General features: G+C 36.0%; 1 protein-coding gene across 19 annotated transcripts in view; it reads left to right on the top strand.

Annotated features, from left to right (window-relative positions):
* The window catches only part of CDC42BPA (CDC42 binding protein kinase alpha), a 299393-nt gene that overhangs the window by 174799 nt on the left and 110213 nt on the right, over positions 1–14381 (top strand). For 18 of the 19 annotated variants that reach the window (XM_070768072.1, XM_070768070.1, XM_070768077.1 and 15 more), the window contains exon 11: positions 3265–3387. The exons of the other annotated variant lie outside the window; for it this stretch is intronic. In XM_070768072.1, coding sequence (XP_070624173.1) covers positions 3265–3387 — 123 coding nt within the window. The remainder of the gene's footprint in view (positions 1–3264; positions 3388–14381) is intronic. 19 annotated transcript variants of the gene reach the window in all.

Here is a 14381-nt window from a genome sequence, read left to right as displayed (position 1 = left end):
TGTCTTTTGTGTCTATTTTTTTGGTAACAGGGTTTTCCATGTTATTTATATATCAGTAGTGTGTCCTTTTTTAAAACTGCTGCTTAGTATAGTATTATATTGTACATAAATACTAAAACAAATTATCCAATGATGATACAGTAAGTGAAACTCATACATTATTAGCGAAACTACTGATACAATTAATCACTTTTGAAAACTCTTTGCAACATTTTCTAAATCTGAAAATACACTATCCCATGACCCAGAAATCCTACTGCTAGGTAGATATCCAAGAGAAATAAGTACATATGACCATCAAAAGAAATATATAACAACATTCACAGAAACCATGTTTAAAATAGTCAATACCTGGAAATAACTCAAATGTTCAACAACAACACCTTGGATGAAATGGTCTGAATATCTGTGTCAGATCAGATCAGCCGCTCAGTCGTGTCTGACTCTTTGCGACCCCATGAATCGCAGCACGCCAAGCCTCCCTGTCCATCACCAACTCCCGGAGTTCACTTACTGTATATCCCCATCAGAACTAGATATTGTCAGCTTTTCAAAATTTTAACCATTCTGATATCTGTATATTGGAGTTTTGCTATGATTTTAAATTTGTATTTTCCTTGTAGGTAATAAGGTTGATATCTTTTCATATATTTACTGTCTATTTGAATATTGAAATTTCAGTCAATATTCAGCTCCCTTTTTTTCCATTAGGTCTTACATGTCTTTTAAATAAGTTTTATTTTACCACTTCACAAACAGTATCAGACCCTTATGACAAGCCCTTTATGTCGTTGTTTTATAGTTTACCTGTTTCTGTGTTGTAAACCTTTCAATACTTTTATTTTATTCTTGCTTTATACTCATTTATTTATAAAATAGCTTTTTATTTACCCACATGTTTACTCTTTTTGTATTCTTTATTTTCTCCTGGTGATCCATGTATCCATCCAGAACCTTTTTTCTTTAGTCTGAAAATTTCCTTTAGTGTTTCTTATGATTACATGTGTTGTGACTCAATCACTCAGATTTTGTTTGTCTGAGATGCCTTCATTTTTGAAGAATATTTGCTGGTTTAGAATTCTAGCTTGGAAGGTGTTTTCTTTCAATGCTCTACAGATTTCATGGCATTGTTTTCTGATTTCCAGTACATTTGAGAAGTCAGCTGTTAGTCTTGGTTTCTTAAATATACTCTAGCCGTTTTTAAGTATTTCTCCTTAACTTCAATTTCAAGCAGGATGGCTATGATCTACCTGGTAAAGTTTCTTTGTATTAATGTAAATCCTGTTTGGGATTAACTGAGCTTCTGAATACTTGATTGATATCTTTCATCAGTTTTAGAAAATTCTGTTCATAATCTCTGAATATTTCTTTTGCTCCATTCACAATCTCCTCTCTTTCTGGGACTCCAGTTACATATATCTTAGACTGTGTCCCTTATTCCTTTTATTCTCAGTCTCATTTCTTCCATTGTTAGGTTTTTTTGTGCTTAATTCTCTATAGACTTGCCTTTAGGTTCATTTGTCTTGTCATCTGCTATATCTGTTCTGATATGAATCCATTCAATGAGTCTTAATTTCAGATATTGTCTCTTTTAGTTCAGGAATATCCATTTGCTTTATTCTTACAGTTTTCAGTTCTCCATTGAAATTCCCCATTTTTTGTTTACTTTTTCATTTGTTTTCTTTATTAATAATAGTTGTTTCAAAGTCCTGACCGCTAATTAAAACACCTGGAGAGAGGAATAGCTGCTGGGCAAACAGCCCTAACAGTGGCTGCATAGCAGATATGTGTGCCTGTGAAGCCAGCTGGATAGGTTGTCTCTTTTGTGTTAAAGTCACTAAAGATAATAATAAAAAGAGTTGTAATGAAAAGAAGGACAGTGGGTAACTATGATAAACAGGTAATGGGCATTTTAGAAGATCTGGGATTTATGGGAAGGACAGAGATGGCAAAGAGGAGCAAGGATACCTCCTGCACCTCCATACCCTGCAGTGTGGGGGTTGTTGAAGGAAAAAACCAACTAATGTCCAGTGGATACGTTTATGCCTCCCCATTTTCTACTCTCAACTTAGATGTCTTAAAAAAAGAAAAAATGTTTTTTAAAAATAATAAATACAGAATGTACCAATTTTTAATATGTTTTTGAAACCAAAGAAAAAGAAATGTGTAAAAAATACTGGATGTGAAAGGTCGTGATTGAATGCACAATATGGTGTATCTTACACCTTTAATTCAAATTAACAAATATGGACCACCATCATGTGAATATAATGATACTGTTCTCTATACAGATGATGAATATAAATTAGAAAATCTCCATCTTCTGAAGGTCACAGTCCCTTGGAGTTTTCAGATCAGTTCAGTCGCTCAGTCATGTCTTGACTCTTTGTGACCCCATGAATCGCAGCACGCCAGGCCTCCCTGTCCATCACCAACTCCGGGAGTTCACTCAGACTCACGTCCATCGAGTCAGTGATGCCATCCAGCCATCTCATCCTCTGTCGTCCCCTTCTCCTCCTGCCCCCAATCCCTCCCAGCATCAGAGTCTTATAAATAAGTAATATATGTATATAAGTAATAGGTTACCTAAAGCAATGTGTGCATAAGATTAGTAATCTAAAGCGATCAGTAATGATTTGTGCTAACAAAAAAATTATGATGAGGTAGAAATTTACTATTTGGGATCTTTCCATGAGCTGGCAGAATAATTATTTTAGGACCATTTCTTTTTTTTCTTTTGATGGTGTCTGGAAATATGCCTGACTATATTTAATGCTTCTTTAGTACTTTTTATCTTTCAATTAGAACAACAAGCTGATGAACCAAGTCATCTGTAGGTGGGCCTCCATTTTCATACATGACATTTGGAAGGCCAGCTCTTCTACATGTTTTGTATTAACATCTTTAAACCTCTCTTCATACACCAGATTCAGTTTTTCATATATCACCTGACATACATTTTGATGACAGTTTATGCTAGGATGAAAGGGAACTGAATGGTCGACTCACTGGCAGAGTGTACCAACAGTATTTAAAACTGAAGACCACCTATATTAGAAGGTAGATAGTTATAATTCTAGTGACATTATAACTCTAGTGGAGTTTTGTGACTTAATTTTAATCTGTTTACATGCTTTTTTTGTCAGTGGGTAGATGCTTTGACCAGTTGAATTAAGTAAAGATTTCCCTAGAAAAGAAATATATTGGCATTAGTTTTTCAATTTTAGAATGTGGGTATATTTCTCATTCTTTCTTTTTTTAAAGAGTCAACGCAGACTGTCCAGGCTCTGCAGTATTCAACTGCTGATGGTCCACTAACAGCAAGCAAAGATTTAGAAATAAAAAGCTTAAAAGAAGAAATTGAAAAACTAAGGAAACAAGTAAGAGGTAAATTCCTGATTCATTATTAATTCAGTTTAGTAGATATTTTTAAGTGTTTTATTCACACACAAAAAAACATTTATTGAGTACCTGTTATGTGTTAAGTGATGTGAGCTGTATGCCAGTGAGGGAAAAGCAAACAAGAATGGCTCTGCTGTCAAGGAGCTCATGTTTTGGTCTTGGAAAAAGATAAAGAAATAGTTTTTTGCAGTACGTCGACAAAGGTCAGAAGATAAACACAGGTACATGGAGAGTGCACAAAGAGGAGCACCTTACCCAGATTTAAGTGAAAAAACATGACTTTTTGGGAGGACCTATTAGTTTGGAATAATTAGTGGAAACTTGTCTGGCAAAGCATTTAAATGAGTGGTTCATTTTTCAGTGTATTGCTGAAGTTAATTGAAATTAATTATGATAATTGTTGATATGCCTATTATATCTATTCATCATTTATTCCATTCAATAAATATTTATGTACTAGGCATTATTTTATGTTCTTGGGATGCAGTACTAAACAAACCAATAAAAATTCTTACTGGAGTGAAGGGCAAACACGAGACATGAAACAGTAACTATGCACCTTTGTGAATGATATGGTATGTTGCAAGCTGATAAGTGCTTACAAATAGAGGAGAATAAGGAGAGTGGGTCTAAAGTCTAAGATGATAAGTTTTATTGTTTTAAATAGGGTAGTCCACATGAGCAAAATATTGAAAAAGGTAAAGGGGATTAACCAGACAGTTAAATGGGAAACACATGATCCGAGAAGACAGCTCAACCAGTGCAAAATCCCTACAGTCAAAACTATGCCTTGTGAGTTCAAATTAAACGTAAGAAGACAGTGTGGCTAGAGCAGAATGAGGAAGCAGGTGGAATGGGTGGAGATGAGGATAGAGAAATAAAGAGCTGAGGAGGGCTCATTGCCTGATCAGTGGAGTCTTACTGACTGTTCCGTCTTTGGTTTGTTCTGTGAGTGAACCTTTTGCAGGATTTAAAGGTATCACATGATCTCAGTAAGTATAGGGAGAGAAAGAGAGAGTAGAGGGAAGAAAAAAGATACTGTTTTAGCTAGGAAAGTCAGACCTCTCTAGAAAAGTGGTTTTAGGCCAAAACAAGTAAAGAAAAGAAGGAATCTGACAGTGTCTTTTATAAAAAAGGACTATTTAAAATAAAATATTAAGACACAAGGAGACTTAAAATTTGAGCATAATTTATGCTGTTCTCTTTTTTTAAGTAGCTCTTTTAAGAAAAATATCTTCATCAAATTTCTGTAGATTTTTCTTTCTAAAAATGAATAAGATTTGGAATATTATAAATAGAAAAATTTACTTTGATGTCAACACCGAAACATTGTGTAGCACTTAGTATATTTGAGTTTTATGGCACTAAAAAAGCAGTGGAACACAAGGCACCAGATAGTATGGTTACTAAGGTGTCTTCAAAGAGGTGATACGGATTTGGAAAACTTGTTTACATAGACCTATCTCACTAATGGGCTTCCCTGATGGCTCAGATGGTAAAGAATACGCCTGCAACTCGGGAGATCTGGGTTCAATCCCTGGGTTGGGAAGATCCCCTGGAGGAGGGCACAGCAACCCACTCTAGTATTCTTAGCTGGAGAATCCCCATGGAGGAGCCTGGTGGGCTACAGTCCATGGGGTGGGAAGAGTTGGACACGACTGAGCGATTAAGCACAGCACAGCGCATCTCACTAATATGTTCTAGGAGGGTTTTTTGGTTTTGTTTTTGTTTTTAAGATTCCTTGGGGTTTTCTTTGCTGACCATTATGCAGCTGCAAATATGAACAATTTTCTTTTGCCCTTTCTGATCTGGGTGCTTTTTCTTTTCTTATCTTACTGGCTAGAACTTGTAGCACTTTGTTGCAGAAGAGTGGTGAGAACAGATGTCCTGGTTTTCTTTCCTATCTTAGGGGGAAAGCATTAAGTCTTTCACCTTTAAGTGTAATATTAGCTGTAGAATTTTTATAGATACTCTTTATCAAGCTTTTTATATTATAGAAACTCTCCTCTATTTCTACATTTCTAAGGGTTTTTCATGAATAGATATTGAACTTTGTCAAATATATTTTTTGCATTGATTGATATAAGCATGTGTTTTTTCCCTTAGTTAACCTTATACTATGGTAAATTAAATCGGTTGATTTTGAAATATTAAATCAACTTTATATTCCTGGAATATATACATCCCTGGTCATGGTGTATATTTATTTTTATAAATTAATTCTATTTTCAATATTGTGTTAAGGATTTTTTTAATCTGTATACATGAGAGATACTGGTCTTTGTTGTGTTTTTTCTCCTTTTTTGTGTTACCTTTTTCTGAGTTTTTAGTTTGCTTTTCCTTTTTTGTTTTTTTTAAATATGATTGACATGTAACATTATGTTAGTTTCAGATGTACAACATAACAATTCAGTATTTGTATATGTTGTGAAATATTCACCTTAGTAAGTTTAGTTCACTTCCATCACCATACATAGTCTCAATTTTCTTTTTTGTGTGTGTGATGAGGACTTATAAGATCTATTCTGTTATTAACTTTGAAATATACAGTATGGTATTATTTACTGTAGACACCAGTGTTTTATATTACATCCCCAGTGTTTATGTATTATATAACTGGAAGTTTGTATCTTTTGACCATCTTCCCTCCTTTAATATACCCTGCACCCCTGTCTCTTAGAACCACCAGTATTCTTTATACCCATGAGTTCCATTTGGTGTTGTTGTTTTAGATTCCAACTATAAGTGAGATTTTACCGTATTTGTCTTCTCTGTCTGATTTATTTCAGTTAGCATAATGTGCTCAAGGTCCAATTCATATTGTCACAAATGGCAAAATTTCTTTTATTTTTTTATAACTGAAAAATATTCTGTTATACACACACACACACACACACATTTTATCAATTCATCCATCAGTGGGCACTTAGCTTGCTTCTGTGTCTTGGCTACTTTAAATAATGCTGTAATGAATATGAGAGTGCACACGTCTTTTTAAGTCAGTGTTTTTGTTTCATTCTGATAAATACCAGAAATAGTGTTGCTGGATCATATGGTAGTTCTGTTTTTAATTTTTTGAAGCCTCTCCATACTGTTTACTGTAGTAGGAGCCCCAATTTACATTTCCACCAGTACTGCAAAAGGGTTCCCTTTTTTCCACATCTTTGCCAACACTTTTTATTTCTTATCTTTTAGATGACAGCCATTCTGACAGGTGTGAGATAATGTTTCACTGTGGTTTGATTTACATTTCCCTGATAATTGGTGATGTTGAACACCTTTTCATGTTGGCTGTCTGTATGTCTTTTTTTAGAAAAATGTCTCTAGCTCCTCTACCCCTTTTTGAATGGGATTATTTGTCTCTATTAACTTGTTGACCTTAAAAATAAAAGTCAGTTATTTTTCCAGAAAAAATAATGGGTTTATTTGGGAATACCAGAGAATTGCAATAGGGCAAGCAAGCCACAGCAAAATCCATAGCCAAGTCTAACAAAGTAGAGGAACATTATTTTATAGAGAAAAATGAGAAAGTTGAGAAAGATTGTTTTGAATGAAAGTTCATTGGGGAAAAGTGAGAGTTTAGGGTGATGATGGTTTCTCATTGACTGAGTTCCTGGGGTAATTGATTTTTTGTACGAGATGTGATATACTGTCTTTCCCGTTGGGGCCTGTAATTGATGCTTTGTCTATAATTGACAGTTCTTTCTGTAATTGATGTAGAGAGGTCTGTGTTGAGTTTCCCCCGTCTGGCCTCCCAACTCCATTTTAGTGAGGCTTCTATTGATTTTCACAGATACTTTGTCAGATATTTGATTTGCAAACATTTTCTCCCATCCTGTATGTTGCTTTTTAATTTTGTTTATGGTTTCCTTTGCTGTGCAGAAGCTTTCTAGTTTGATGTAGTCTCACTTATTGATTTTTGCTTTTGGCTGTGGTGTCAGCGTAATTGTTGTATTGCTGGCCTCGTAAAATGAGTTTGAGAGTACTCCCTCTTTTATTTTATGAAAGAGTTTAAGAAGAACTGACATTGACTCTTATTAAAGTGTCTAGTAGAACTCACCAGTAAAGTCATCAAGCCCTAGATTTTTCTTTGTCGGGACGACTTTGATTACTAATTCAGTATTCTTACTCTAGTTGCTTAACCTGTAAAGCTAGGTATCCTGAGTTTTGTTTTGTTTTGCTGTGTTTAATGCTGTGAACTTCCTTCTTAGAATTGCTTTTGCTGCATTCCATAAGTTTTGATATATTTTTTATATTTTCATTTGTTTCCAGATTTTTTTTGAAGTTCCGCTTTTAATTTCTTTTTGACCCACTGGTTACTCAGGAATGTGTTACTTTCCACATTTTTGTGAATTTTTCCAGTTTTTCTCTTTAGTAATTTCTAGTGTCATATTTTGTGGTTGGAAAAATTCCTTGGTATGATTTCAGTCTTTCTAAATTTGTTAAGACTTGTTTTGTAACCTAACTTGATGTACCCTGAAGAAATGTTCCAGTGTTTGAGAAGACTGTATGTGTGCTGCTGTTGGTTGGAATTTTTTGGTTAGGTCCTAGTGGTCTGAAATATAAGCCATGTCCAGTGTTTCCTCATTGATTTTCTGTCTGCATAGTGTATCCATGGTTGAAAGTAGAGCACTGAAGTCCCCTACTGTTATTGTATTGTTGTCTATTTCTCCCTTCAGATCTATTGCATTTGCTTAATATATTTAGGCACTACAATACTGGGGTCATAAAAATTTATAATTATTGTATCCTGTTGATGAGTTGACCCCTTTATTATTATATAATAACCTTTTTCGTTTCTTGTTACTATTTTTTACTTATCTTCCATTTTGTCTGATAAAAGTGTGGCTACCCTTGTTCTCTGTTGGTTTCCATTTGCATGGAATACCTTTTTCCATTCCTGCATTTTGAGCCTATGTGTGTCTCATAGGCAGCAGGTAGTTGGGTATTGGTTTTTTATCCATTCAGTCACTTGAGGTCTTTATTGGAGAATGTGATCCATTTATATCTAAAGTAATTATTGAGTAGGTATGGATTTACTAATGTCATCTTATGTTTTCTGACAATTTTATAGTTCCTTTGTTCCAGGCTTCCTCTCTTACTGACTTCATTTGTTACTGTTGTTGCTCAGTTGTGTCCAGCTCTTTGTGACCCCATGGACTACAGCATGCCAGGCTTCCCTGTCCTTCACCATCTCCCAGAGTGTGCTCAAGCTCATGTCCATTGAGTCAGTGATGCCATCCAGCCATCTCATGCTCTGTCATCCCCTTCTCCTGCCATCAATCTTTCCCAGCATCAGGGTCTTTTCCAGTGAGTCAGTTCTTCACATCAGGTGGCCAGAGTATTGGAGCTTCAGCTTCAGCATCAGTCCTTGCAATGAATATTCAGAGTTGATTTCCTTTAGAATTGACTGGTTTGATCTCTTTACTGTCCAAGGGACTCTCAAGAGTCTTCTCCAGAACCACAGTTCAAAACCATCAATTCTTTGGCGCTCAGTGAATTGATGATTTTTCCATAGTGGTGCTTTGATTTCCTTCTCTTTCTCTTTCGTGTAGCTCCTGAAGATTTTTGCTTTGTGATTTCCATAAGGCATGCATAAAATATCATATTACAATCTATTTTATGTTGATGACAGCTACTTATTCTCTCGGTTTATTATTTAATTGTTTTAATTATTTCCTCTTCAGCTATTTTAGAAGCACATCAGACAAGGTTATGTTTTCTTAAACTATGAAATATAATTTAGAAAACTTAAGGTGAGAAAAAAGTTCCATTGTATTTACCCATACTTTTATATGATGCTCTTCTTCCTGATATTGTTGAATTCCTTGTTTTGTTGTTTGCTTTCTATTTAGAGACTTTAACTATTTTTTAAAGGAAGGTCTGCTACCAACAAATTCTCTTCATTTTTCTTTATCAAAGAATGTCCTGATTTTCCCTTTATTCCTAAAAAATATTTTTGCTGGACATAGTCTATATTGTAAGTTTTCTAGCTTTTTTGTTTGTTTGTTTAAGCATCTGAAAAATACCATACTGCTTCCTCTAGGTTTCATGTTTTCTGAGGAGACATTCACTGTCATTCTGAGTATTTTTTTCCCCTTTACACAAAGTGTTTTTCTCTTGACTGCTTGCACAGTTTTTCTTTTTCTTTAGTTTTCTTGGGTTTAATGATGTGTTTGGGCATGAATTTCTTTGGGTTTGTTCTATTTTGTGTTTGTTCTTCTTGAATCTTTAGGTTTATCAGTCTTTCCAAATTTCAGAATTTTTTAGACTATTTCTCTAAGTACTTTTACAGACCTGCCTACTTTCTCTTCTTCTGAGACTCTGATGACACAGGTGTAAGATCTTTTGTTAATCATCCCACAGCTCCCAGAGGTTCTGTTCATTTTTGTTTTTATTTTATTTTATTTTTTTCCTGTTATTCAGATTGGCCAATTTCTGTTGTTTTATCTTCAAGTTCACGGATGCCTTTGACACCTCCCCTGTGCTGCAGAATCCACCTGTCAAGATTTTTATTTTATTAATGTCTAAAATTTCCATTTTGTTCTTTAACCTTCCATTTCTTTGCTGAGATTTTTTTGTCTTTGCTCTGGTCTTCTGTTTATTCATTTGTTTCAAATATGTGTATAATTGCTTATTGAAGCATTTTTATCATAGATGTGTTAATATCTTATCAGATTATTCTAACATCTTTGTTAAATATTTTGGTGTCAGCATCCATTGATTTTCTTTTCTTATTCAAATTGAGATTTTTCTAGTTCTTGGTAGGATGAGTGGTTTTGATTAATGACAGCGGATCTTATTTAACCTTCCACGTTAGCTGGCTTTTCTGGACACCACTCCAGCAATGGAGATGAGGTTACCATCTCCTTATTGCCAGGTGGAGGTAGAAATCCAGTTTCCCCACCTGGCCTCCTTTGACACCCAATGAAGGGCTCCTTGTTATTCCTGGAAGGGAATGGAAGTTCCAGCCCACTGCCTAATACTATGATAGGGGTGGCCTTATTACTGCTGGGCGATGGTGAAAGCTCTTTTCTGATGGCACCCCAATAGGGAGAAGGGGAAGATCGTCATTACTGCTGGGTCGGGGGTGGACGTCCTGGTTCTCCCTGTAGTTTTCACTGACACTTGTGTGAAAAGAGGCTTGTTACCAGCCAAGGCAGTTGAAAATCCTGCTCTCCCTTCTCTACTTACCCTCAGGTGTGTTTGGGCACATACCCAATTGGAAATTGGATTGGGAATTTAGCTCCTCACTTGTCCCTGGCTGACGTATGACATAGGTGGGCATGGGGCCCCAGTGCTTTCTGTTGTGTTTAACTTGAGCAGAGTGGTTATTTTCTAAAACTTTCCTGTCTTGCTAGTTTGCCCCTTACTTGGTTCTTTGGCTACGAAGAGTAACCTTTGGGCCTTTATTCTCTGTTTCTGTTAGAATTTCTGGGTTGCTGGTTTCTTCAGCTCTGAGTCTATGAAATAAGAACCAAAAAGAAAAGCCAGAGAACTTAGCACTGTGTAGTTTCAGTGTCCTGACACACTGTGAAACTTCACCACCACCAATTTTTTTTTAATTTGTATATTGCTTTACTTCCCTCACCTCTCTACTAGACTGTAAGCTCCTTGAAAACAGTGACTTTGAGTATTGTATTCTTTGATATATTGAAGTGCCTGTAATAGTGCTTGGCACATAAAAATCCCTAAATCAATATTTGTTGATGACTGAGTAAATAAATGACTAAATGAAATCTCATTCTTGGAAATTTCTGACCACTTCCTAATGTGTGTTCCTGCATTGTATCTTTATAGGCAATTTCCAACATGCTTACATCCCTTACCTGCAAATAAATGGTCCCTGGAATTACCCAACTAGGGAAATTGATGGCCGTTAAATTATTGGTTGAATAATGTCCTTCCTTTATTCCTAACTTCTCTTTAAGTTCAGTGCTTATAGGACTAATCTCATTAGTTTGGAATATAATCAGTGAAAAAGGCTATATCCCTTTTAGTATTCTTCCTTTCCAAGCACTTTTTTCTTGATCATGTGTTACTCTCAGTGATACTCTCAATTTTATTCCATCTCTGAAATATCATTCATTCGTTTTTTTTAAACCTTTTTGGAGAAGGAAATGGCAACCCACTCGAGTACTCTTGCCTGGAAAATCCTATGGGCTACAGTCCATGGAGTCACAAAGGGTTGGACACAACTGGGTGACTTTTTTTTGGTGGTGGTAAGAAAATACATAAGATAAAAATGGCCATCTTAACCATTTTTAAATGTACAGTCAGTAACATTAAGCACATTCACAATGCTGTGCAACCGACGCCATCCATCTCCAAAACCTTCCATTATCTCAAACTGAAACACTTGATCCATTAAACAGTAACTCTTGTTCCTGCCACCCACTAATACCTGGCATCCACCATTCTACTTTCTGTTCCTTTGAATTTGACTACTTTGGGAAACTCATATAAATAGAATCATCAAATATTTGTCCTTTTGTGACTGACTTATTTCACTTAGTGTAGTATATTCAAGATTTATCCATGTTACAGCATGTGTCATAATTTCCTCCCTTAATATGATATTCCACAGTATGTGTATGCCACATTTTGTTTATCCATCTATTTACCAATGGACCCCTTGGGCTGCTTCCACCTTTTGTTTATTGTGAATTATACTGCTGTGAAGATGAGTGTACAAATATCTGTACAAAGTCTTTTTTGGGTGTATAATAAGCAGAATTCCTGAATTACATGCTAATTATGTGTTTGATTTTTTAGGAATTGCCATACAGTGGCTATACCACTTACATTCTTGCCAGCAACATTTATTCTTTCTTAATTCAGTCCATAGACATACGTGTTGAGTTGCTTCTGTATACCAAAAATTACACTAGATACTAGAGGCATAGTGGTAAAATTGAGGTTAGATATGTCTCATTCATAATTGTATCCAAGCTGTCTTAAATAGTTTGCTGATTTAAAGAGCAAGAGATAAAACAAGTGGGCCCCTGAGGACCTGCCTGATGAATAGTCCTTGAGGCTTTAGTCCTGGCTTGAAAGGAAAATAAGTGTCCAGGTCACCTTCAATCTCTTGTGCCTCTACATACCTCATAAGCAAGATCTTTATTACTCAACATTAATGTTTTTCTCTTTTTTTTCCCTATGTGTTACCCAGTATTTTTAAACTCCTAAAAAAATTGAATACACTTATAATTATTTGCATTTTTTTTTGTATTTGCTTTCCTCATCGCACTTCAAACTCTTAAGTAGGACAGAGTTTCCTGATACCGTATAACAGACACACAATATATATTGACCATATACAGACAAAAATTCATATTTTCATTTAATATTTTTATATGAAAAATAAAGGTATGTTTTCTAAATAAAACATCTGTTGTGACCTATAATGTGCTTTATATCCCCATACTTTTTATTGCCTCAAAGTTGGTGGTATGTGCCGCTGCCCCCGCGGGTGTACTACCGTCTGTGTCTCCAACTCTAAAATGCCCTTGCCCTTCCTCTGTCTCCCTATATCCATTTTCTCCTTCTTTTCTGTGTGTGTCACTCTCTCACACACACACACAAACACACAAATACATGTACATAGTGTCCTACATTATGTAAGTTGAGAAGAAAAATAGTGAATGGAGGGAAGGATAATATGGAACTCTTTTCCTTCATCGTAGTTTAGAAGTAAAATCTCTTCACATCAGAAGAGTTACTAGTTATTTGAGGAAATAAGACCACAATGGAAAAGCTGTGACACCACTTTTACGTATCAGAAAGAGGTGCTTTGTGCTGCCTGCCTTCATCTGCCTCCAGTTTGAGCCCCTCTGCAGACTGTCGTGCTCCTCCGTGAGCGCTGCTTTGTGTGTGCTTAGTCGCTCAGTGGCGTCTGCCCCTGTGGACCCCACTGTACTGTAGTCCGCCAGCAACGCCTTAGTCATGCCTGTCTCTTACTTCCTCTGTCATCCATATAACCTGCCCGACAATTTGTAATTGGTTTTCTGCTTTTTAAAGAGCGTTACTCTTGTCTTCCTATCACCTTCAAGACAGAGACCATCTTTTATATTGAGATATACTACACAGTGCAAAGAAAATTGCTGTGTATTTTGCCCTCATTTAATCCTTGAGTTTCAGGATTCTACTCGCATCAGTGACTTAAGAACGTTTTGGTTGGTATGAGCTAATCTCACTCCCCTAGTATTGCTTTTCTCTTTATTCACTAAAACTGATTTTAAATAAAGGCCCTGAGAGAATTAAACCTATACTAAATCACCCCCTACCTATGACTTGAAGACAATTGAGAGGATTTTTGGGAATCACAGGTTACTGTCACATTTGGATTCCGGGTTACGGGGAACTTGCTCGACCTTTATATAAACTTATAGCTGAAACTCAGCAGGCCCAAACCGACAAACTGGTTTGGTCTCCAGAAACTCAAAAGGCTTTTAAGGTTCTTCAGACTGCTCTCCTGCAAGCTCCAGCTCTGAGCTTGCCCACAGGGTCAGAATTTAATTTGTTTGTCACTGAAAGAAAAGGTGTGGCATTGGGAGTTTTGACACAACCCCAAGGGCCTCACCAGCAACCTATTGCTTATCTAAGCAGAGAATTAGATGTAGTTTCATGTGGGTGGCCCCACTGCCTAAGAGTAATTGGGGCAGCGGCTTTATTAGCACCTGAAGCTTTAAAAATAATTAATGGACGAAACCTTACTGTACTGACTTCTCATGATGTGAGTGGAATCTTAAATTCTAAGGTTAATATTTGGATGACAGACAGTAGGCTTCTTAAGTATCAGTCATTGTTGTTAGAAGGACCAGTAACTAAGCTTAAAGTTTGTGGAAATCTAAATCCTGCCACTTTCCTTCCTGAGAAGAAAAACGAAACACCTGATCACGATTGTTCTCAATTCCTAACTTTAAACTATGCAGCTCGGGAGGATCTAAAGGATACCTCATTAGCCAATCCTGACATGG

The sequence above is a fragment of the Bos indicus genome, chromosome 16, assembly GCF_029378745.1.
Source record: "Bos indicus isolate NIAB-ARS_2022 breed Sahiwal x Tharparkar chromosome 16, NIAB-ARS_B.indTharparkar_mat_pri_1.0, whole genome shotgun sequence".
NCBI lineage: Eukaryota > Metazoa > Chordata > Mammalia > Artiodactyla > Bovidae > Bos > Bos indicus.
This window is presented reverse-complemented; position numbering and strand designations above follow the sequence as displayed.